Consider the following 25,029-nt stretch of genomic DNA (forward strand, 5'->3'; position numbering starts at 1 on the left):
AAACAGTTCGCATACGCGGAATTGTGTGTTGCTAATTGGGCGGTTGCTGCAGATCGGGTACTGACAGCTAGTCCTACCTTCCAAAGGCATCTGTTATACAATTCAAATAAATATTGTGTCGCTTATTTCAGAGCTGAAGTCGGCAACAACCTCATTGCAACATATTGTAATGCAGGAGCCGCTCCTAAAGTATAATTTGCATTCCCCATCATGAAGGGCGACACCTCCTTGCATTTCGGGTTGGTACTAAGGGTCTCAAAGTGTGCCAATAAAATATCCCCTACATCATTACGCAACCAAAAGCTGCCTGAATTGTTCTTACTAGGCAGGATATATCCATTCTGACGCTACCATCTGAGCGTCATAGCAGAAATCAACTCTTGACCAGGCAACGTTTTTCTGATCTTCCTTTGTCCAATTTTTGTGGGCCTGTGATCGGCAGTTTCTGAAATACTCACACCAGCCCACCTGGCACCAATAACCATGTCATGTTCAAAGTCACTTAAATCACCTTTCGTCCCCATTCTGGTGTTTGATGTGAATATTAACTGAAGCTCATGAACTGTATCTGTATGATGTTATACATTGTGCTGCTGTCTTATAATTAGCTGATTAGATATTTGTTCAAGGAGTAGCTAAACAAATGCATATAATAAAGTGCCAAGTAAGCATATATACACACACAGGTTCAATTATGAAGACAGCCGAGGCTGAAGACTACCTTGCAGTTTATTTACAAATGTAAGGCATCTTAACTACTGCTCTACTTGCTACAAGACTTGTATTTAGGTTTCCCTGAATTTTTAGAACTTCAGTAATATGTGTGTATTCCAAAAATACCTAATATTAAAGGCATCTATCGATAGGGATTATTAGCAAATGTTTTTTTAGAAAATGTTTCCCCCAATTGTAGATATACTTTCGTACAGAATATAGGACCATCGACAGAAAACATTTACTGACTAAATTCCTTTTAACATGCACATTACAGAAACACAAAACTAGGAAGTTCATCCATGTTTTCTACTAAATATCCTTTTAAATTAAAGCACTGAGACTCAAATACAGAATTCAATGATTCCAGTAAACAATGTTTGGATTCTAGAGAAGAACTGAAAAGGTGATTTAACTGTATTTCTCTCATTTAACTTAGTTACTATATTTGTATAAATCACATTCACACACGTTAAATCATACCAATTTTATTTACCATAATTTAAAAATAATCTCCACCATTTATTTTTTATACGTTTGCTAAAAAAAAAATGAAAGAAAAAGTATTTAAAAATCAATTCCCAGTGTATAAATTTAGTACCACACCGTGACAAACTGTCCTTAGCAGCTTGTTGAGTGGGGCCCAGTCACCAGTTTAGATTTGGAAGCATATGACAAATAAACTCTGAAGATTGGCTAAAAACAGTACATATTTAAATAAAAGGGTAATTTTCCATATTTTATTTGTACCATATACACTACCACATCCCCAATCACAATGAGAAACATCTGGGTACACTCTACAGTTTATTTCTGAAAATTCTGAATATGCTGGTAGCACTCAGATCTATAAAAACGTTGCCAAGGAAACATCCAGGAGCTGAAAACTGTCATACACTGGTGTGACTGAACCTGTCCATTTGGCAGCTATTGCTTGTGAGTGGGTAGAGAACACATAATCACAACTTTCAAAGACTTTAAAGTTACCAGGACTCCAACATTCATGTATTCCAGTAAAGTCTCGAAAAATACATTTGATGGAATAAAATATTACATCGAGCTGAAAGTGAAGCTGTTTCCGTTAGGTAGAATCTATTGTTCAGTTTAATCAGAGCAGCCTGTTTTTGATATATTTCAAATATATGTATGCTTAACCTCCCCCTACTGTGAAGAACTACATCAATAGCAGCACCTATTCTCTGTGACAGAGTACAATATAACAAAACATACAATTCATCTCAATAGTACAATGCGATAACCTAAATTCTGCCAATGTACTCCAGCCTTTCTTCTTAGAACTTTGAAAGACACCCCCACCCTGGGTAAATAAAATATTAACCACTTTGATTTGAATTGATTTTGTTATGCTGTATAGTAAATGTCACCATCATTTCTCTGGATTCTACACTGGCAACTTCTTCGGAACAGAATCAACATGCCATCAAATTCAGTTTTACAATTGGTATTAAGGGCCAAATAAACAAAACCAATAAGCAAATTAAGTACAATCACACACATTTACAGTGAGACAAAGAGCCCTTAGATTTTAGTCTAACAATACTGTGGTTCAACACCTTTTAATATTGTAAAAATATTTGGCTGCTGTTATGAAAAAAAAAACGACTTTGAACAGGAAAGATGTCATTATCGGACATGGGTCAAAGCAAAGTACACCACTGGAGAGTTTTAGTGTCAAATCCCCATAAAATGAATTGAACATGAATAAATCTGTGCAAATTAATGGTCTGGATGACTTTAAAATCCAGTCACATGACCTAAGGCCTCTTAAAAATTAAACTAATCAACTGTAATGGGCAGTATTCGACATAATACAGACACATACTCGACTGGGAGAATGTGAGAAAACACTTTTAGCCTTATTATGACTTGCAAATGTATTTTTTCCAAGGTAAATGACATGGACCACAACTGCAAATAAAATAAGGCACTCACAACTGCAAGCAGGCATCTGAAGGCTTAACCTGTTACTAAATCTTTGGTGAAGTAGAATACAAATTGCAAACACCAAAGATATACAGGTTCAGAGAGTAACGATAATGTGCCAACTTGTCTTCTGCCCCACACAGTTACACCCAGCAGTGGTACTTGCTCATGGTTTGTAAGTACTGTTTAAATCTTATACAAAACTTGTGCATTCCCCTCCTGAACAGATTCAGTAAATCCCGGCTTTAGAAACATTCGAGACTATACCCCAAATAAATCTTTTTTTATGAAAAGGAAAACTTGGCACAACTTCCTAAAAAGGCAAATGTGAAACATAGCTGGTCATATTACTTATAGTCACAGTGTTATTTTTGAAACCGTTTTACAGATACTATAGCAATTCAAGAAAATCATGGCTGACAGGATTGAGGTTTTGAATAAAAAGCAGCAAATGAGATTTAGTATCAGCTGATAGGGTAAAAGGTTTACAGAAAATGGAATGTATTTTTGCCATTCTCAAACTGGTTTCACAAAACATTGTGTTCAATGAGCTGTCAAAACACATTCACCTGTGCAACTCCTCCACAATACACATTTAAATTTCCAGACTGGGTTATCATTTAGTCTTTCAGTACTGTGGTTGGCACTTGTACTTAATAGAAAAGCTTAATAAATTGAAAGATAAGTTTCATATATAAGGCACAGTGCATATCAGAAGAAAGGCAAATTGGTATAAGGCAAATGAGAAACACTGCCTGCTGTTCATTTTGGTACATCTTAAGGTTCTGAAGAATTCCACACCAATAAATTTACCTCATCATTAAGAGGAATACTAAAATATATTTCTGCTATGTACGAACTGGAAGGTCTTTGGTCCAGTTTGCTTTTGTCCCATCAAGTTGATAAACCATGGCAGCAACCATTCACTTTGGACCAGTTTTGAACAACTGCTTGGGGTTATGGCAGAGTGTTGCTGTACCTGGGATACTTTCCAGTGGCACTGTAGTTTGCAGCTGCACCACTGATACAAAGCTTCTCAATCATACTTGAACTTTACGGCCAAGTATAACAGACACATTCCATGAGGTCATCCTGAATTCTGTTCAAGCTGTTTTTTCCCTGTGTGTTCAATCTGGCATTTAGATATTACCATATTTTAGATAACACTTTCTTCAATCAATTCCCTGCCTTTATAGACTAAAACATAGAGAAGCAAAATGAAAATCACAACTGGAAAAGCTGATATTCAGAAAGGCAGGACTTCTAGAGAAAGAAAATAACAGACACATCTAGTAGGTCACTTGGGTGTGAAGCAATATACCAGGAGGCAGATCAAGACTATTCCAACGGCATAACTTTGTGTAACTATGGCCTTTGGTTAGGGATACAAATTTAAAAATAAAGCAATAGAAGGGCCCTCTTACGAAGATTCAAAGCAATTCAGGGCCTGGGTAAAATCTAGTGCCAAGGTCTTCAAGCTAAGGGAGCCCCTCTGTGAGAACTCGTCAAGCATTCCATGTCCGTCCCCTCTTAGTCCTTCCCTCCTGATTATAGGAGGACGCATTTCTTGGCATTTTTCTTGGTGACAGGGTAGAGCACAGCACGCACAGCTTCAGCAAACACCTCCCGCACACCCTCCTGCAGGAGCGCCGAACACTCCATGTACTTAACGGCACCGATCTGCTTCGCCAGCGCGCTGCCCTGCTGCTGGGTGGTGGGGGCCAAGCTCTGTTCCTTCAGCTTCTTCACCGTCTCCGCGTCTCCGCGCAGGTCCCGCTTGGTGCCAACCAGCAAGATGGGCACGCTGGGGCAGTGGTGCGACACCTCTGGGTGCCACTTATGCCTTACGTTGGCATGGGAAGACGGGCTGCCGATTGAAAAGCAGATGATGAACACGTTGGTCTGTGGGTAGGAGAGAGTGCGCAGACGGTCATATTCCTCCTGGCCCGCTGTGTCCCACAGGTTGAGACTGACTGTGCGGCCATCGACGCTCATTTGGGCACTGTAATTGTCGAACACAGTGGGAATGTATTCCTCCGGGAAGGCATTTGTTGTGTAGGAGATGAGCAGACATGTTTTGCCTACAGCCCCGTCACCCACAACCACACACTTAATTGTCTGCATCTTTTCTTCATCCACTCAGGCTGCACAACCTGCACAGAAAAAAAAGACAAATCTATGTCAACTCTATGAAACTAAGTCAGACAAGAATTCCAAAAGATTGTGAAAGTTCGTAACACCCAGAACCATCTATTAATTGAGATATACAGGTATTTGAAATCGAAAAGCATGAGAGAGAAATTCTTTCAAAGTCCAATATCAAGGATAAAAAGAAAAATTACTCCTCCAATTCCATAGCTAATGCAATAAAATAATAAGACTATTGTGCTAATCTATGTGTGATCTATTTAGTGACAAAACATTAAGGGCAAATATGGCTAGCAGGTACAAAAAAAGGTTAGCTGAGGAAGTCTGGAAACACCAAATTTTATATGAATCCTCGATACGGAATTATAAATCCTCCCAGATGAATGCAAACTAAAATATAAAATATGCTTGTAACCACAATGCCACATACATTAGCTAAATAGTATTATAAAAAATAGCACAAAGTATTTGACGCTTGCCATTTTATTTTACTTCAGTTAGTTATAAAAACATTTACTATTGATTACTTGCAATTTATTTTTGCATCATTTGATTTGATTTTTTGTTAATGATAACCCTGCCTTATATACTGTAAGTATATAGTACACTGTTAGTTTCAGAGTAACATTCTTAATCTAACATTCATAAATATGACTGAAGAGCAGCTGTATTCTACAGCATTAGCGCATGCATCAAAGCATGTGGTTGCCTGGAGTGTTGGTGTACAAAGTATGAACATTTAGAATAATGGACGGTTCCACGCGTGGCCAAATATGCAGAAAGCGTGAACCAGACCTTAATCTAAAGTACAGCCTTAAGTGTCGTGTTTTGAGGACTCTTCAAAGAATTTCTCCTTTGTGTAACATTGGTCAAGTCTGCAGGCCACATTTCACCAGGGGCTTCAATTATCAAAGCTATGTATGCAGAAAATGACACCAGAAACTGAAAGGTCCATACAATGTTTTATGCGAAATCCTGGATTTACCAAATAAATCTTGAAATTAAATTCCCACATACCGTACCGGAGTACATATGACCCTCAAATTCTAGTTTACTTGACTCGTGTGATTGTTCCATACCGTGTGCAAGCACAATATGTTTAATTATGCCCTGGCCCACTTGATGAGGTGAAGTAAGAGCATGGTTAGTCGGATTCAGGCACGGTATGAATTGTGTCCAAATATGGAACACAGCCATGATGTCAATGATGCAAATCACACGTACACTCCCTCTCAATGATGAACCCAACCAGGAACAAACAAATCAAGAAAGCTGTACAGATCATGTTATTTATTTATTTATTTTAACAGAATAGTGCCCTTGAACTTCGACGGGTTCATGAGAAATTTGTTTGTTATATTTATTACAACAAAATCAAATTGCAATATCTGAAAAATTTCCAATACCGTGCTGTCACAGTATATCATATAAAATACTTTTTTTCTTGTTATGTTATCATGATCTTGTTATATCTGTTCTTCTGACCAGATCACAATTAAAGCTTGTGTGACTTCATTTGTCCACACATCCATTATTATTAATTTTATTTATTTTTATTTTTATATATATATATATATAATTTTTTTTTTTTTTTTTTTTTTTACTGTGATGCAATTAGTCAACTGGAAAAAGCCCAATACTAACAAACTGAAAGTAGCCATATTTAACATACTTATCACATGTATATATCAAACATACTTCAGTCAATAAATCGATTCCCCTCCCATACATGTATATTGGAACAAGGACAGTAGTCTGATTATAGCTTGACTACACCATTTAACCGTAGCTTGGCTTAGCTGTGTATGTAAACGTACTGAGTGAATGACCCCAACATGTTGTGCTGCTGATGCCAACTTCAGCTCTCTGGCTCTGCGTTAATACAATGTTCTGGGGAAGTCTTCAAATAGATCCATGGAATGCATTTAGATGGTAGACGGCCACTGTCACAATGCCCTCTGCTGTTGCAGTTTCAGCAGCTCAGGTCTATTAGGTGCAGATTTTCATTGAAATTATAATTTTGGGAAGTGCCAGTAAGATCTATGAGGGATCAAACAGAGTAAACAAAATATCAAATGGAGCTATTCTGTTCATAAGGTGAAGCATCTAAACCACCCTTCTATTTTCTGTCACTTCCATTTTAGTGCTATTTGAAAAAGTCTAGAGCTGTACCCATACAATGCATCTGCAAAGCTTGGAAAAGATCAAACCACAAGCCTTAGCCCATTTGACCCCCAAAGTCTTGTTCATGTGACTAACGTGATCACTCCAGGGACGGAACGCTAAAGCGCGCCCAGGCACGGAAAACAGACATGACGTCATTGATGCGACTGGTACACTCACGATACACGAACCGGACCCAGAAGGAACGTGCCTAAGCATGTTTGACCCCCAAAGTCCAGTTTGACTAGTGTGATCATTGCGTAGGCACGGTATGCTTAACCAGGCACTGGCGCCCACTTGATGAACTAGGCCAGAGCATGGTTAGTCAGTTTCGGGGATGGTACGCACCTAGTGTAGTCACTAACTGTGCCCTAGCATGGAACACAGACATGGCACATGCAAACGCACAAACACACAATACAAAAAACATTTAACAATCATTGTGCTGAAGGAATCACTTTGGACCATAGTAGAGGTGCAGTGTTTGGTGGAAATTTGGGCTGAGAAGAGTACCCAAGAACTACTGGATGCAACATACAAAAACTCAGAGATATTTGGTAAAATATGGGACTCTCTTTATACGTGTAGCATGATTAAATAAAAATCACTGAGGTGCATGCTTGATAAAAGTATAAGAGAGCCGTATGCCATTGTGGGACATTAAGTGCAAAGTGAGCACAGAGCAGCGGGAAAGCAGGGAGGGGGAACAATCGTGCTTGGGCACGGTACAAGGCAACCGGGCCAAATGTGAGTACACCCTTAGTTTGTCACCCATACAATGTCCCTGCAAAGTTTGAAAAAGATCTGAAAAATACCTTCAGAGCTACTCACAATACCAATTGTCTTTGACAATTGCGTTCCCTTCCTTTACTGCCACAACATGCTGCTGCTTCAATTTTGGGGCAAGTTGTTTCAAAATGAAATCAGGAGTGCATCCATAAAATGTTTTTGTGAAGCAGTAATAAGATCTATCAAATACCTTTTGACTTATCACATTCACATATGGTGCTTTTTCGCTGGCATACAGGAACCGAGCCGTACCAAAGCCGTACCACAAAGAGAGACTAGTTATTGCGTAGTTCCAGCTCACTTCAGTTTTCCACTGCAGAAGGGTCAGCTTGGTAAAGGTGTTACTGGATTAGGAGAGTGTCAGTAATGTAAAACCAGAGAAATGTTTATTTACTGTTCACACGGTGTACATCATGAGTTAGTATTTGCTAATATCTGCTAGCACATCTGAATCGCCTTAGTACGTTAGCATCAAACGCTAGCGGAATTAGCATTCGCATGTGTAAATTTGCATTACGAATCCATTCCATTCAGTCGTTCTATAGTACTTCTAAAGTAGGAGGTTGGAAATTTTCAGGTTCTCAGTTCTTAGCAATGCCTCAATACATCACAATATGCAATTCTACTAATAATAAATATATAGAATTCTTCCTTCAGATAATCCATGTATAAACACAGATGATGACAATAGCATTTCACACAGTTGCAGGACAGTGTAGGTATAATAGCAAAATATAACATATTAACATTATTTAAACACCAAGTTGCATCCTGAACATTTAGCAAACTAATTTGAAAGGTTAGTTGCAGCTGAGGGTAGAATTACATTTAAGTGTAGCAGCAGCTCACCAATTCATTCAGCCAAAACGACACATTCCTGAAATCTTCAAACTCAATCAGAAAGGAGATAATCGGTTCAGACTGCCTTATTTTGTTAGTAATTTATATTTCTTAAACACACGTAACTGTAATTAAATGTTAAATATCTTAGATTATACACGGACAATTTGCTTTACAATAAATTAATGAATGATCAACATGGATTCCCCCAGAGGAGAGAAGATAACATACACCTTAAAAAATTTAAACAGAATAAAAAATGACACTAATCTTACCACTACTATGGCGCTGTGACACCAACAAGACTTAGGCAAACTTAAGTCATCTTTTTAGCCGAAATACATTGCATGAATGCCAATCCTTGGCCTTCATAAAACTCAGTCCTCATGATGTAACTACACTAATTACATACACAAATGTAAGTAAGGCAGACTCTTTGTCATACCTCCCAAAAATATAATTAAAGAAACATTTAAATCACGAGTAACTGAAGTAGGACATAAATCAAAACACTGACTCAGAAGGTATTTTACCAGATCCTGAACCAGAAAACTGGGCTGTTACCATGAAGCATAGAAAACTACAGCCCAATTTTACCTAAATATCCAAGCAGAAATAACTTGAACATTAATTGAACGCTGACACTGCTGGTGTTATTTCGACAGAAAACTGTTCTTATATGTTAGCTGTTTTAAAAAGTACACTTAGCTCCTCGTCAAACTAATAAAACAAACACACACAGCGACCGACACACGTCAAGAACGAACCGTGAACAGTCACTGAAGTGATATTATATATATAAAAATATACTTGTTTAATTATGAAATATAGTTACCTTAAGCAGTTGGCTAGCTCCTTAGCTAGCTACGTAGAAAATCCTTTCAGCCACTTAATATCAAGCTAGCTAGCGAAGCAGCTAGCCTGTAGGTGCTGAAAAGCTGGTGACGTTTTATAAATATTTAGTTAAATATATGTTAACAGAATGAGAAATCAATTCCTCTAAAAACACGATACATAAGTATCCATAGAAAAACAAACTGAACTGAGGAACTTCCTCGCGTTTCTTACAACTCGCGCTTTCCTTAGCTTTCGGGCAGACGGTCATACGGGCAGCACCCTGAAAATACGTACAGCGCATGACTATAACCGACAAAGTGAATTCTGGGAAATGTAGTATAACCTCCTATATTCTACACGTAATGCCACAGAAAAGTACTGAAGCGTTAACCTTAACAAAAGTGTCTATGCATCTACTTTAAAGGGCATATTTCAGTTTTTAGACGGAACTGCTTCATATGCCTGTAAGCTGGAGCCAAAGCAGAGCTTGGTTATGCAACAGTGATCACAAAAATACAAGAATGAAAAAAAAATGGCTAAAAAAGAAATTGTTATGGAATGGCTTAGTGAACATCCTAACCTAAACTCAGTGGAGATGTTGAGGCAGGCCCTGGAAAGACTTATTCATGCTAATCAAAAACCCAAGTTGCTGAGATAAAGGGTGCCCCAAAATTGCCGCACAACAATACAAAACCCTGGTGAACAGCTACAGACAGTGCTATTTGCAGTTATTACAGCTAAAGATAACACAACCATTGTTTGCTTGGGCCCCTTTTATGTAATAGTATTTGGTTGTGGATCTAATTGTATTCATTGATCAAGCGCCCCACACAATACTGTACTGGATATGCTGTAGAATGGATAAGTTAGATAAGAATCTTTGTGTGTGGGGGGGGGTTTGTATAGATCACATTTGAGGACCAAATTGTCCCCAAAATGTAGTAAAACCTAAAATTTCCCTACTTTTTGGGACATGCCCCCTCGTTAACCTTGTGTGGATTCCCCGTGTTTACCAGCTGTTTCTTGTTGCTGTCATTACTCTTATATATTTAAGTCTGCGTTAGGTATGCTTTTCCTTGTACGGTTATTGAAGTCTTACGTCTGTTTTGCACCTTGCCTCCATAATAAATCCTTTGTTCCCCACTTCCTCGTCTCCCTGCTCCTGCTTCCCTGGTCCGCACGTGACAGCATCTTACCACAGTAGAGTCACGCTCAAGAGGACATCCGTCAAGTTTAAGTTCCAGTTTATTTATATAGCACATTTACAGACAACCACTTACTGTCCCAAAGTGCTTTGCATATAATAAATACACTACAAAGTATTAAAGATAAATTAGTATAACAAAACTATACATTTAATATTAATAAATATCAATCACAACTGGGATTAACAGCCAACCCAAATAAATGAGTCTTAAGCAAAGAGGGTCTGAGCAGCTCTGATATGAAAGGGCAGAGCGTTCCATAATTTAGGACCAGTGGCTGAAAAAGCTGAAAATCTGGAAGTTGGGACATCCAGAAGTAGCTGAGATGTTGATCTCAGTGGTCTGAGTGGAGCATGTTGGTGTAACAACTCAGTCAAGTAACCAGGTGCATTCCCCTGAAGTGTTTTAAAAACAAGTAATAAAATCTTAAACTGGATCTTGAAAGTGACAGGAAGCCAGTGCAAAGAGGCCAGTACAGGAGTGATATTGTCACCCTTTCGCTTTCCAGTCAACAAGCGTGCTGCTGCATTTTGGACCATCTGCAGGCGACAAAGGGACAACTGATCTAACCCATAATATAAGGCATTATAATAGTGTAACCTGCATGTAATAAACGCATGGATGATTCACTCAGATTCATTTTGAGGAAGATAAGGCTTTACCTTTCCTAAAATCCTCAGATGAGAGAAGCTAGTTTTAACTACGGAACTTATATGTTTATCCAGTTTAATCGCACTGTCAAGAATCACTGCTAAATTCCTGACAGAAGGGCGACTATATGAGGCTAAGGGACCAAGAGTGCTACCAACCAGAGATCAGTTTTACCAAAAATAATAAACTCCATCTTGTTCTCACTGAGTCTCAAAAAAACCGATTCCATCCATGATTTAACATCGTTTACACTATTTTGCAAGGTCATAATTCCATCCTTATTCGACTTTAAGAGGCGATAAATTCGGATAATATTTCAGTCTGATTTTTCCCTAGTTACCCTAAGGTGTGAATTTTATTTGCATAAATATTGCCAGTCTGCCACCATCTTTGGTACCACCTTGTTTTTTGTGTCTGGTTCCTTGGTATCTTTTCCCAGAATTGGGATGGTTAATCCTGCAGTTCACCTCTGCATAATTTGTAGCCCTGTCCTGGTTTTACACATCAGTACCTGAATGGAAAAGTGACAAGGACAGATAAGAAACCAGACACTTAGTGTTATGCCACAGTGGCTCAGATACCATCACCTTTGTGTCCTTATTGGGTTTTCTATATAAGCAGCCCCCCATGTGGTGCCTTTATCGTCTTCTCAGTTCTGTGTGAATCAGTGCCCTCAGTAGTCTTGCATCCCATGCCGGTTTTGCAAAGCATATGCAATCATACATCCATTTTATTATTATTAATCACATTATTATCCAGTGTAGAGCTGCTGTGAGATCATGGCTTTTTTTATTTTATTTTTATGTCAAAGGAGGGAGCCAGATGTCCAGGAGAAACACCCACTCAAATATTCAGAGGAGATGCAAACACCACACTCTAACTCACATACTCTCAAACACCACGCTCTAACTCACATACTCTCAAACACCACGCTCTAACTCACATACTCTCAAACACCACGCTCTAACTCACATACTCTCAAACACCACGCTCTAACTCACATACTCTCAAACACAGGACAGAAATCGAACGCAGAACCCTGCAGATGCGAGGTCACACAATAGACTTGGCACAGAGCAATGAAATTTAAAGGACATCATTTAATAGAAAGACACTGATGCCTTCCTGTAAGTATGTGTGAAATCACACTTCAATTTTAATAGAGAGTAATCTTAACACAAATTGTATAGAATACAGTACATTTAGGTTAATTCATAGTTCCAAGCAAAATGTAGCATTTGCCTAGTACATAACAGATTATCAATGAGTTTACATTAATTATGCCAAATACCTCTATATATTATAGTGTCTAACACTGTGTTTAAATATATTGTACTAAAGCAGAGGAACCTCTATCATGAATGCTTGATCATGTCAGTAAGTAAAGAACTAACAACTGGGAGCAGTGGGGGACCTCAGTAATCCTTCCTCTGGGGTGGGTCTCCCTGTGATATCTTTTTTTTTGCATTGTATGAATTGGATGATAACACCAACACTCTGTCTATGAAACGTCTCTGCGGGCCTCCTGTTGCTGACCCCCAGGGCACTGCAGACCCCAGATTGCCAGTCAAATCATTCATTTTACAACTATTAGTTACACTGCAGATGCAAAAGGCAGATGATGCTATAAAGAGTTTTGATTTGACTTCAAGTCCTAAAAGACAGTTTTTTTGAGTGTGTTCTTTGCATTTAGAGAGCACCAAAAAGCTGCTATCATTCTCCTCCTCAACTCATCCTCTTCCACTGTGGTTACAACTGGAGTATCAATGTGAAGAGCCTTAATAGATTTAATTACCCATTTTCCATCCATCCTCCAAATGATTATCCTGGTGTTAGTCATGGGGAGTTACATTTATTTATTTAATCTAACTATCTGATCTGTTTATCTAAGTAAAGTTTATGGCTATGCAGGGTCTTTGCACACGGAATGAAAACATTTATGGATCTTTGCAAAATATTTTTAGAGGTTTGTCCTCTACAAAATTAATTTGTTTTTCTCCATTGTCCTAACCACATACCTGTAGGAGATACCTAGGGTTTGGAAAAAGTGGCTGTCATCTTTGTTCAACATATAATTGTGATAACCATTTCTCAGGCTTCATGGTCAATCCAATCAATTTTTTGTAAAAATATGCTTTTTTAAGCTATTTTAATAATCATGATATATCATTAAAGGAAGAGGCAAATTTCACTGCTAACTAGCCACTTAAAATATTGTTCAAAACACGGTAAATACCGAATAAGGAAGGAAACATTACCTCACGGCAACAGACCAAAAAAGCAGATGTTTAAAGCAATTAACAACAGCAAAGCAAGAATCCACTGAAAATTATGAGGTTGATATTATACAGGAATGAACAGTTATATATTTCTTATACTGCTGTTCAAAATATAACTGTATTACTTTTCAATCCTAGGAGCCCTTCAAGTAAATAATCATTTTGTGGTGTCACTTTAAAGTAGTTTTAAAGCAGGAGACATGCAGGAATTTCATGAGGTTCCTGGATGGTTGCCGTGGAGAATGTGGCAGGACTTGCAGTACAGCAGGAGTGACGGGCCTAACACCGTATGCCTTTCCTGCCCAGGAACCTCAACACTGCGAAGTTATAGGTGGTGGAGATCACGTACACGAACTGCAGGGAGAAGGAGAAAGAAGCGGCAAGCGGAAATGTACATTAATGACTGAAAAGTAAATTCACAGCAGAGAGTAATGATGATTTGCATCAGACAGACAGAACATTGAAATACACAACGTTGAAATACAACTGGTGAATAAATAATGTAATATCATGAAACATTTTTTTTAATAGTCTGTATGATTTACTGAATGCCTGTCTTGAAAACTAAAGCTGAACTATAGTTCACATGACCAATAACAGCATGAAAATGTAGGTATTCAGGTACAATCTACATTGAGTTTTATGAAGGATACTCTTACTGTGACAGGCACAAAAAATAGTTGCAAATGGAAGTAACTAGGAAAGAAACATCTACTTCATATACATGCAGTAGCAATTCTCTGCACCATCGTTATTGCAATAACTATTATAACTAATTTAGCACATGACAGTTTGTTACCATAGCTAGAAGAGTGATCCCAGCACCCGCAAATGCAGCTACATATAAATCATATGTCACGAAGAACTGCCAAAACAAAGACACAGAGGTTAGTTTAACCACTTTTTGAGGCAATTCTGAGGAGACTTTGCTATTGAGAACATCAGCTTGCCATCAGTGGCCCTCAAAAGCATATGAACTAACAGCCTCACCTCACTAGTCTTACAAGTTGATGTCAGAGTCGATCCACACAACTTCCCAGGCACTGTATTCCAGGGCAAAAGTCCTGAAGAAGAAATGCACTGGCATTAATCACATGTCTATTCCAGTTCCCCTGTAGCAACTCTCACTTGGATGTAGGTAATCAAGCAATGTACTTTCAGCCTCATTCTTGTTCATTTTGGCCTAAGCTAAAATGTAAGACCAGTTGCTAAAACTTTACCTGGGGGGGCAACTTAGTAACTCTAAGTTTGTCTAAGTACAAATCATAAGCAAACATATTAACTGGATGAAATACATGAACCGTTATGAATGAACATGGGATCACTACATAACTAACACTTAATTTCTGGTTAATTAATACATTAAGTAAAAATGTACTACTACATTATTTGTGACGGTGTCACCGACCAGTCAATTAACTAGCTGTGTGAGAAAAGGTTGTGCTACCTCTAATTGCAAAAAATATACCCTCTTTGTTGTTGGCAGAGCAACTTGTAAAGGCAATGCTTGCAATGAGAGTTTACAATGCCATTCACAACAAATCATGCTTCTGTATAAATAAATATGACAACGTATTAAGACATAGAGACATACCATATTGCCTGGCATCAATGCACACCCAAGCATGCTGGGTAATGCTTGCCGTCGTCTCAGAGAGAATGTTAATCGTGTGGCATGTATAGGACATGTTGTAAAAGAAGTAGACAGGCAGCGCTGAGCAGACAAAGATAATCAGCCAGACAACAGCCAGTATGTATGTCACCACGACAAACTGTAGGGGAAATTATAGAGATGCACATCAGGTTTCTGGGCACAAAATACATCTCTAGTTCTTGATGCAGATCTATGTTTTTATGTGATAACTTAAAGTACAGGGATTCCAAGGTACTGCATCCCGCCTGTTACAAACTATTCAGAATGATATTCCACAAAGTCACTTCAGCTTCGGAATGTAGACTAGACTATATTTATTAAAATCCAGATGAATTTAAAAACAATTTGTTGGAATTTCCCTGGTTAATCTAATGTATGAATTTAAAAGAAGGCAAAAAGAAAAGTGTAGTGCATAATTAATAAAAGTTTAGCTGCCTTTGAAAACACGTATATAAACCTATACAAACATATGCATTTGCCTGAAATGATCAAAGAATATATTCTTGTTTAAATACGCATCAACATTTCCTTCAAAATAAATTGTCGTTAAGTTGCATTTCTGTAGCTTTTACACCTAAAATAATATCACCGACATATCCAAGCCCCCTGCACTGTCCACACACCGTAGTGCTGAGGCATCGGCTGCATTGGGTGCTTCTGAACTCTCCGAAAGTCTGCTTTACTGCACTGGTGGTGTAGAAACCTTCCGCCAGCAGAAGGATGCAGTACAAGAAGAAGAAAGCGGCCAAACCGTAGATGACATACTGGAAGTACTCAATACTGTTATGAGGAAAAGAAAAGATGCAAGATTCTCAGAAAAATATCCATCCAACCATCCATCCATCAACCCATCCATCCACCCAGATAAGTATTGCTGTTAATACGTTTTAGGAAAAAAGAGACTTACAAAGTAAACAAGTTGGCGTGGTCATCGGAATTGCGGCTGAAGTAAGTCTCGATCAATGTTTCCGTCTGTGCCAGGGCCTGGTGCCCACAGCCACAGAAGAGCGCCACGCCCGAAAAGCATAGCAGTGTGGCTACCAGGGATACATACGGCACTCCCCCGAGACAGCGGACACAGCAATCGTAACAACCTGGGAGAGCAAAACACATAAAAACAAACACCACACACACTAGCAACACACACATTCCTCAGCCACTGTAGCTTTCCATGGTCATAACTGAAAAAAATCGTATAAGCACCTTTGCTAAAATTAATCACAGAGGTGTTACACATTTGTGAAATTTTGCATACAGGCATGAGTATAAAATGGATATGATACTAATCAAAACAGTAGCATAATATAAAATTGAATTAACACAAACAAGAAAAAGACCAGGAAAACAGATCTAGTATTTCCAATAAAGTATTTCTAGACAGCTTATAATAAACACAGAAATACATGCAATATCTAGTTTCTTTGAAAAACTAGTCCAAGCAGCACCTAATGTTCCGAGAAGCCAAGGTGCTCTGAATGGAATCATTTGTTGCTCTTCTATGCCAAAGGAACAAAAGCAATGCAGCCCTGATGCTCAATGAGACCTCAGTTAGGAACCAAAACGCTGGACCACTGGCAAGTCTCTCCCTTCATGATGATAGTATCTGTCAACTCTGGAGTGTGACACCACCTCAGCATTTGCCAGTGACATTCTCACGCGACATCACAACACCAGTTGCCTTAGTCCAGTTGCTGGGCTAACCATGGTAATCAGCCAGTACCAAGTCCAGCCCTATCTCCAGAGTAAGGGGTTATTATAACAAGGGGGGCTCTGAGACAAAGGAAAAGGTTCCAAGAAGACTGAAAGAGATTTCTTTTGTAGACGTGGTAACAATGGCCTTTGTCCCAACACAGTACAGAAATACAAAGGCTGGTGATGTAAAGTAAACACTGACCATAACCGCCTTCTCTCTTCACAGCAACCAACAAATAAGCTTTTGAAAAGCGTGTTGCAAGGGTGGGTACGGGGGGGTGGGTACGGGGGGGTGGGGGGGGTGGGTGCACTGGTGAAGCAGATGTGAGCTCCACACCCTGCTGGTACCGCTGCACTATGCATAAGCAAGAGGAGGGTGAATCTTCTATTCTTGTCCAAACACAACGAAAATATCCATACTGTGGAAATAGTTCCACAAACTATTACTGTATGGGGAAAAAGTTACCTAAATGTCATACTGCCCCATGGACATTACAGGAATAACCTTACAATTGAAAGTCTAATCAATATTGCTAATAAAATAATAAATAAATTGACAGAAATTATTCTGAGAGCTGTTGCATCTCAAGTGTTCTGTGAACTATGTTTTAGTACATAGGAAATCTGTAAAAATAAAAAAAAAAACTTTTTCACATCTGCAGTGGATTCATTTATTTATTTAAGAGTTTATCCACGGGTTTGACTAGAAGGGATTGGCTGTGCTGTATCAGTTGCCTAACCTGTAATCCCAATGGTGAACAGTACACCAGTTCAGGTATCCAAAAGCCATCGTTTATCATTTACTGATTTGACAATCTTATTTGACATTTGTATATTGAATTCAAGTGCAGTTACTATAATCTGTGAATAAACAAATAAACTGACAAACTCATACTGTCACAATTTCGTACCTATCATGTAGGCAAAATCAGACGTGACAGATGTGGTAAGATTCATGAGGATTCCTGATTTATTCTGCAGGATTTTTATGAATGCCAGAATTCATCTATAACACATATATACTCATATACAATATGTATGGAAGAATTCATTTAATTGAATAACAATTGATATCCATCCCACAGCCAGAAGTTATCTTCCACATTGTAACAATGCATGTTCACTGCCATTTGTCTTAGGTACATTTAGTAACCAGGTGCAAAAATTTCATACATCACATGGCATTTGCTAAAAAATGCTTTAAAGGCCACAGAGAAAATGACCTCAAAATTTATATTTTAGCATTTCCAGATATTACCGTTAAATGCTAAATATTAATCACATACGTTTCCAAATATTTCAGATTAACAAAATAAAATAGCTGTTCACTTACCCATATCTAGAGAGACTATGCGCCTTTTCCTTGTCTGCACTTTGTTATCCTGCTATGATATGCGCATTTGGCAAAAAGCTCCCTTTATTAATCTGACTCGTTCCTCTTTCATCAACAATGAACAGACAAGTCACTCCAAGTTTAAAGATACAAAGTCGCTTTTCAGCTGCCGGCGAACAATACAGCCATCAAGAGCCTTCAGTCCTCAACAATTTCATTTAACCTTGCTACACTTACAGTCAGCATCATTATTACTCATGAGTGCAAGGAAATGTGTCACATTCAAGTGTTATTATTGCTACAAAGGTCTAAATTTACTATTACAATTTACACTGTATGTTTAGCCTTTATTACATCACTTTTAAAGGTACCAAATATATTGAATATTGTTTTACTAATTAAAAGGTTTTTTGTACAACAATAATTTTTATCTTATGAATTACTTTTGACTAACATCCATATTATTATTATTATTGTTGTTGTTGTTATTGAATTGATTAATCGATTATTAAACTGTTTTCTTATATGCATATATTTTTTATATATTTGTTCTATATCACTTCTTCTACTAATGCTCAGCTGACTGAATGTAAAATTTCAAATTGTTATAACTTAAATGTAATTATATCAATCAAAACAAATTTACAACACAATAATTCCATTTAATTAAAATTACCCAACAGAATACTATAATGACGGGCTGAGACATGAAAAACAACTGAACGTATCACTGCTATTCTCTGGCCAGGCAATTTTACAGACATTTACAAACCATATTCTCTGAGTGCACAAAGAGCTAGAGATGCCTACGCTTTGCTTGAAAAAGACTCGCTGAATAAATCAAGGTCAAAGACATGATCCATGATGTATTTTACTTGTTATCCATTTCAGTCGATGCAGACGAAAGTGACCAGACAGAATAGAATTTTCTTTGTGTCAATCAATTAACAGTCCAGTACAAGGATTGTGCCATAAGACTGATGTGGATTAAGGAATATAACTTTGAACACTAGAGGACTGGGATGTCCGGTGTGATGAAACCCAGTCTCTACTGTTTGCCATTACTGTAGGTAAGATGAAAAACATAGTGAACATTGCAGACTGCAGGTGGTCATGTGACGGTTTGGGGTGTGATTATACCGCACTCACTGGGGTGCTTGTTAAAAGTTGAGCAATGTTTCAATCCCACAGGACATCCGGATAGCCTTGCCATTCAAGTGCTTCCCTGCACTGCGGAAATGTTTCTATCAGAAAATCGATATTTTTTTCATGATAGTATTCTGTGCTACATGATTAAGATTGTCCAGGAATGGAACTGCAGACTTAATGTACTGACCTGCCCAATTACCAGTTTACAATCTAGCTGAACAGCTGAAGCATGAGATGGAATTAATTATTTCAAATTGTGATTCACTGCTAGCCAACTTAACTAAGGGAAGCATTTGGGTCAGAACCGGCCTGCAGTGATTTTGTCACCTTGTGGATCCCAAATCCTGATGATAAGCCATTCTGAGGACAAAGGGACATGCAGCATAATATTACCAAGTTCCCCTTATATTTTGTATTATCAGTGTATATCAGGGCAATGTATTCCGTGTACAACCCCAAACTGGAAAAAGTTGGGACGGTATGGAAAATCATTGTAAGCCTAGGGCCTCATATAGTACCCTTACATGTTTATTTATAAGGCATTTGGAGTCAGACACAAGGACCTTGAGAAAAAAGCAGCTCTGTTTTAATAAGAATTCCGCAATCTTTGACCATTCCCATTGTGGGAGAAGCCAAGTATAATTACACGTCCATCTCCAAGACCAGGGCTCTTCAGATCTGGATCTCGAAGTTTTCAGTTCTCCCAGGTAGTTAGTATAATAATCCCAGATTCTCATTGGCCACAGAGGCTTCACACCTGGCTCACGGGTAAAGGAAGACTGGAGAACCAGCAGTGCATGGCCGTGAGGACCGTGATTCAAATGGCCTCGTCCAAGACTCTAAACAATTTATTAGTGACACAGACCACACAGGGTACATGAAGAGTAGCAGAATAAGACATTGAAAGCCTTGTACATGTTGAAAAATAAGTAAAATGCTAGAAAACAAACAACAAACGCTACTCAAACACAATAAAAGCTGTGTCCAGCTGTGCGACTGTGTCCTGCCCTCTATCCCAAACTGAACCCAGTGAAAGCCCATTGACAACAATGGGACCAGTGTGCAGCACAAGCGGATGGAACCGAAGAAGAACTGAGCCACTGGAAGCTGTTTTAAGTGACTTTTCCCCCACAAAATGTTTGCTATTTGTCCTTTCAGAGAGGATTTTTCAATAAATCGACCAATAAAGGACAAACATTTTTTTCAGTCATATTGTCTTACTCCTGATTGTAACGCTACATAATTCATCATAATGTAACAAAATGATTTTAAGCAAATGGGGGGGGGAGCTAACTATGATTTACATTCTTCAAATTTCTTGGATAGATATGGAATAAAATGAATTCTGGTTAAAGGACAATATAAGCATATTGGAAACATTTTATATAAAAATACTCATAAATTGCAACAATAGGGGTGGCACAGTGGTGCAGTGGTTAGCACTGTTGCTTCACACCTCTGGGACCCGGGTTTGAGTCTCCAGCAGGGTTCCATGTGTGTGTGGTTTACATGCCCTCCCCATGTCATTGTGGGGTTTCCTCCTGCGTATGCTAGCCTCCTCTCCACAGTCCAAAAACAAGCTGAGGTTAACTGGAGTTACCAAACTCCCAATAGGGGTGTGTGTGTGTGTCCTGCAACAGATTGGTTCCTAATCCTGGGTTGTTCCCTGCCTTGTGCCCATAGCTTCTGCTATAGGCTCCAGACCCCCCATAATCCTGAATAGAATAAGCAGCTACAGAAGATGGATTGAAACTGCAGTTGTTATAAGACTAGACACAGCTGAACCTTTCGGCAGTCAGAATGGATTCTTTGTCATACAAAGACCACAGCTACCAACATTGAGGTGAGAGTTAAGAACCTTTTCTGTTTAACTGTTTTGTACAAGTCATTGACATGACTTTGACCAGGGTAAACATTTAGAAGATGGATACATATTATAAGTGATTGAGCTGGAGTGTATGGCAGAAGTAGATTTGGTAAGATAGAGTGGTGTAAGTCTGTTTAAAGCTTTAAGGGTGAACAGTCTTTCATATACCTATAAATACGATGGCCAATCAGTGCAGGGAGGTACGGACAGGAATCAGATATTCAACACTGTAGATGTGGAGAGTATATTATTTATTTCTACAGACTCAAATTAAACTGAAATTATATTTTTAAAGTTAGTTAATGATTCCAGATGGGATGCCTGGCCTTTATGGGGCACACAGTGTGATCCTTAGAGACACCTATTCAGCTAATTATGAGAGGAAACCCAAGGGAGCAGTAGGAGAACATAGGAGCTGCACAGAGACAGAAGCAGGGCAGGAACTGAGCCCACGACCCTGCAGCTGTGAGGCTACTGTGCCAACCAGGGCCACCTGAAGCTTAATTAAAAAGAACTTGAAATGCATATCTGTCAGAATACCCACCATTAAATATTATATTCATATTTTAATTGTTTTCCTCAGATCAGTGGCACATATCATTTCCAGGCCTGGGAAAAAAAAACACATCAATTTGGACATGTAACCCCCCCCCCCCCCCCACACACACACACACAGTCGAACTGCCTCAGATCTTAAGATTTAAAAAATAAAATTTCATTCAAAATGTAATATTAATATCTTACCACATGATGGCAGTATTGACTGACTGCATTGACTGGAGGGTTTCTGAAGTTGCAGCTGCTGACTGGGATGAGCTCATTGATAGTCATATCCTACATCAGCTTCTGTGAGGACATGTGTGTTCCCATCAGAACTGGGTTATTTCAGTAACGACAAACCGTGGTTCACAGCAAAACTCAAGCAGTTCTGGCAGGCCAAGGAAGTAGGTTACAGAAGTGGGGACAAAGCCTTGCTTAGGCAGGCAAGGGGCACTCTGACAAAGGAAGCTGGAGGTGCTATAAAAGCTACTCTGAAGAGCTGAAGAACAAGTTTTTAGCCAACGACCCTGCGTCAGTGTCAAAATGTCTGCAAGACGTTAGCAGCTACGTGGCACAGAGCTGTCAACTGGCAGACGGCCTGAACACGTTTCACTGCAGGTTTGATTAACCCAGGCAAACACCCCCCACCCAGTGCGATTTACCCAATATACAGCCAACAACTGCCCATTCACCCACCCTTCCTGCATCTCAGCCGGAGGTGAAGGTCTGTGAAGTGAACGTGCGTCGGCCCTTCTGGAGACAACAGACCAGGAAAGCACCAGGCCTAGATGGCATCTCACCTGGATGCCATCTTCACTCAGATCTTCAACAGATCACTAGAACTGTGCAAAATTCCCTCCTGCTTCAAACATGCCACCATTATACCTATTCCCAAAAAAATCCTACATAGCAGGACTAAATGACAACAGGTCTGTCACTCTGACATCTGTGGTCATGAAGACCTTGGAAAGACCTCTTTACCTGAAGGACATCATAGACGCCTTACTGGACCCCCTTCAATTTCCCGACCAAGCATCATCGGTGGATGATACAGTCAACATGGAACTGCATTGTGCACTGCAACACCTTGATCCATGGACCTATGCAACTGCAAACTCCTCCCACAGTCACTGGATAACCAACATCATAAAAGACAGGAAGCAGCAAGTGAGGCTGGGGAAACTCACATCCAGTACAGTCAACACTGGCGCCTCTCAGTGTTCTCTCCCCCCATTGCTTTTCTCCCTCTACAATACATACTATATATGTAGACTACACAACGGCCATTGTACTCATCAGTAACGGTGACGAGTCTGCATATAACGAGGAGGTTGAACAGCTAGCCTGCTGGTGTGGTCATGACATCCTAAAGCTAAATACATTTTGGGAGACCCTCAACACTGCACCCCAACCCCTTCACTCTGTGTCTGCTGTGTCGTGTCTTTTCATTTCTATGATCTGTAAATCTATAATCTCCCAACATAAACTCCATAATAAAAAAGGCCCAGCAGAGGATGTACTTCCTGCACTAGCTGAGGAAGTTCATCCTGCCTTAGGATCAACTCATGATCTCTACAGTACTGGCGGACAACAGTTATGCAATGTAGAGCACCCCTAGCAGTACACGCACCCCTTGCAGTGCCGGCAGAGAACAGCTACGCGATGTAGGGCACCCCTAGCAGTACTCACGCCCCTTACAGTGCCGGCAGAGAACAGCTACGTGATGTAGGGCACCCCTAGCAGTACTCGCGCCCCTTGCAGTGCCGGCAGAGAACAGCTACGTGATGTAGGGCACCCCTAGCAGTACTCGCGCCCCTTACAGTGCCGGCAGAGAACAGCTATGCGATGTAGGGCACCCCTAGCAGTACTTCCTCCCCCTGCAGTGCCGGCAGAGAACAGCTATGCGATGTAGGGCACCCCTAGCAGTACTCGCGCCCCTTGCAGTGCCGGCAGAGAACAGCTATGCGATGTAGGGCACCCCTAGCAGTACTCGCGCCCCTTGCAGTGCCGGCAGAGAACAGCTATGCGATGTAGGGCACCCCTAGCAGTACTCGCGCCCCTTGCAGTGCCGGCAGAGAACAGCTATGCGATGTAGGGCACCCCTAGCAGTACTCGCGCCCCTTGCAGTGCCGGCAGAGAACAGCTATGTGATGTAGGGCACCCCTAGCAGTACTCGCGCCCCTTGCAGTGCCGGCAGAGAACAGCTATGCGATGTAGGGCACCCCTAGCAGTACTTGCGCCCCTTGCAGTGCTGGCAGAGAACAGCTACATGATATATGGCATAACTAGCAGTACTTGCGCCCTCTGCAGTACTAACACAGAACAGCTACAAGATGTGGGACTTATCTGTCAGTTTCGCTTTGTTTGGGATGTTAGGGCACCATGGAGTTGTGATGTCAGCAAATCTGGGGGTATCAGTGTAGTGTTCTCAGAGCTTTCTAATTAAACTTGCATAATTTTAAACAAACTCAATTTAAAATATCCTAATACATGTTGTCATGACAGTCATGAAAGCCACATAGTATTTTCAATTAAGAGAAGGGATGAACAAAACAGCACATCATTCTAATTTTTTGTGTCTCTAAGATTAATAATGGTTCAGTTGGTTCAGTTCCGGAGCTTGGCTCATTGTGGTGGGTTTGCATGTACTGCCAATGGTTTCCAGGTTTCCCCACACATTCGAGAAACATGAATTAAAGCAAATTGTTGTCTCTAAATAGAACATGATTGTATGATGTGATTGACTTGCATCCCATGCAGGAAAAATGCACTAGATAATTGATTATGGAAAATGTACGGATGGACACTTTGATAAAACTATCCAACAAAATATAAAAAATGCAATAGCTGAACTTACTGGTTTACAGAATGCTAACTGGCTGTTTTTGGTGAACAAGATGCTTGCATGCACTGATCATTGATGACCTCACTTGTTTGTACAAGAGCTCAACATAATAATTAATTTGCACAAATGAATACAATCCAACATATGAGCCCATGTATGGAGAATTCACAAATTATCAAAACACATTTGATTTCACAAAGTAAGTTTTTGGTCAGCTTTCGTTGGTCCTTTATAGCAGATAACTTCACTAACTGACTCACAAATTCTTGCAACTTCCATACAGAGCTCTAATGGATAAACATGTAGAAAATGACTTTGGTCAATAAAATCCCTTGTAGGACCAAAATCCACTAACACCAAGAGGGGCGATATTGCCGGT

The 25,029-nt window shown here is 39.6% G+C and overlaps 3 protein-coding genes across 6 annotated transcripts in view; 1 reads left to right on the plus strand and 2 right to left on the minus strand.

Moving 5' to 3' along the window:
* Positions 1 to 1,186: 1,186 nt before the first annotated feature.
* rhogc (ras homolog gene family, member Gc) lies at positions 1,187 to 9,728 on the minus strand. The gene is made up of 2 exons (XM_023834214.2): positions 9,434 to 9,728; positions 1,187 to 4,811 (listed from the first exon to the last, which is right to left on the minus strand). Exon 2 carries the CDS (start codon positions 4,780 to 4,782, stop codon positions 4,207 to 4,209), a length of 576 nt encoding a protein of 191 aa, XP_023689982.1. The 5' UTR covers positions 4,783 to 4,811; positions 9,434 to 9,728; the 3' UTR covers positions 1,187 to 4,206.
* Positions 9,729 to 12,371: 2,643 nt separating this feature from the next.
* LOC111855348 (myelin proteolipid protein-like) lies at positions 12,372 to 18,403 on the minus strand. 3 transcript variants are annotated; one of them, XM_023834278.2, is made up of 7 exons: positions 18,250 to 18,403; positions 16,132 to 16,318; positions 15,848 to 16,004; positions 15,165 to 15,342; positions 14,561 to 14,634; positions 14,370 to 14,435; positions 12,372 to 13,924 (listed from the first exon to the last, which is right to left on the minus strand). In XM_023834278.2, the coding sequence occupies exons 1-7, from the start codon at positions 18,251 to 18,253 to the stop codon at positions 13,850 to 13,852; spliced, it is 741 nt and encodes a 246-aa protein (XP_023690046.1). In that variant the 5' UTR covers positions 18,254 to 18,403; the 3' UTR covers positions 12,372 to 13,849. The 3 variants fall into 3 exon arrangements, with proteins under 3 accessions (XP_023690046.1, XP_023690045.1, XP_023690044.1); XM_023834277.2 differs by lacking the exon at positions 18,250 to 18,403 and adding an exon at positions 16,670 to 17,013; XM_023834276.2 differs by lacking the exon at positions 18,250 to 18,403 and having other exon boundaries at positions 16,132 to 16,631.
* Positions 18,404 to 20,994: 2,591 nt separating this feature from the next.
* LOC111855332 (glutamate receptor 3-like) overlaps positions 20,995 to 25,029 on the plus strand; it is a 39,539-nt gene continuing 35,504 nt past the window's right edge. Inside the window, exon 1 of one of the 2 annotated variants that reach the window (XM_023834256.2) lies at positions 20,995 to 21,241. The gene's annotated coding sequence lies outside the window, so the exon portion shown is untranslated. The remainder of the gene's footprint in view (positions 21,242 to 25,029) is intronic. The other variant, XM_023834259.2, reaches the window with a different exon arrangement.

The sequence above is a fragment of the Paramormyrops kingsleyae genome, chromosome 18 (genome assembly GCF_048594095.1).
Source record: "Paramormyrops kingsleyae isolate MSU_618 chromosome 18, PKINGS_0.4, whole genome shotgun sequence".
NCBI classification, from domain to species: Eukaryota; Metazoa; Chordata; class Actinopteri; order Osteoglossiformes; family Mormyridae; genus Paramormyrops; species Paramormyrops kingsleyae.

What these genes read in the sequence shown, in the direction of transcription:
- rhogc (XM_023834214.2), bottom strand. Translation starts at nt 4,782, where the DNA reads ATGCAGACAATTAAGTGTGTGGTTGTGGGTGACGGGGCTGTAGGCAAA.
- LOC111855348 (XM_023834276.2), bottom strand. Translation starts at nt 16,373, where the DNA reads ATGTGTGTGTTGCTAGTGTGTGTGGTGTTTGTTTTTATGTGTTTTGCT. An exon ending in CATTGATGCCAGGCAATATG is followed by an intron (nt 14,635 to 15,164) that starts GTATGTCTCTAT and finishes TTTCTTCTTCAG; the next exon opens with GACTTTTGCCCTGGAATACA. An exon ending in CAACTTGTAAGACTAGTGAG is followed by an intron (nt 14,436 to 14,560) that starts GTGAGGCTGTTA and finishes TTGTTTTGGCAG; the next exon opens with TTCTTCGTGACATATGATTT.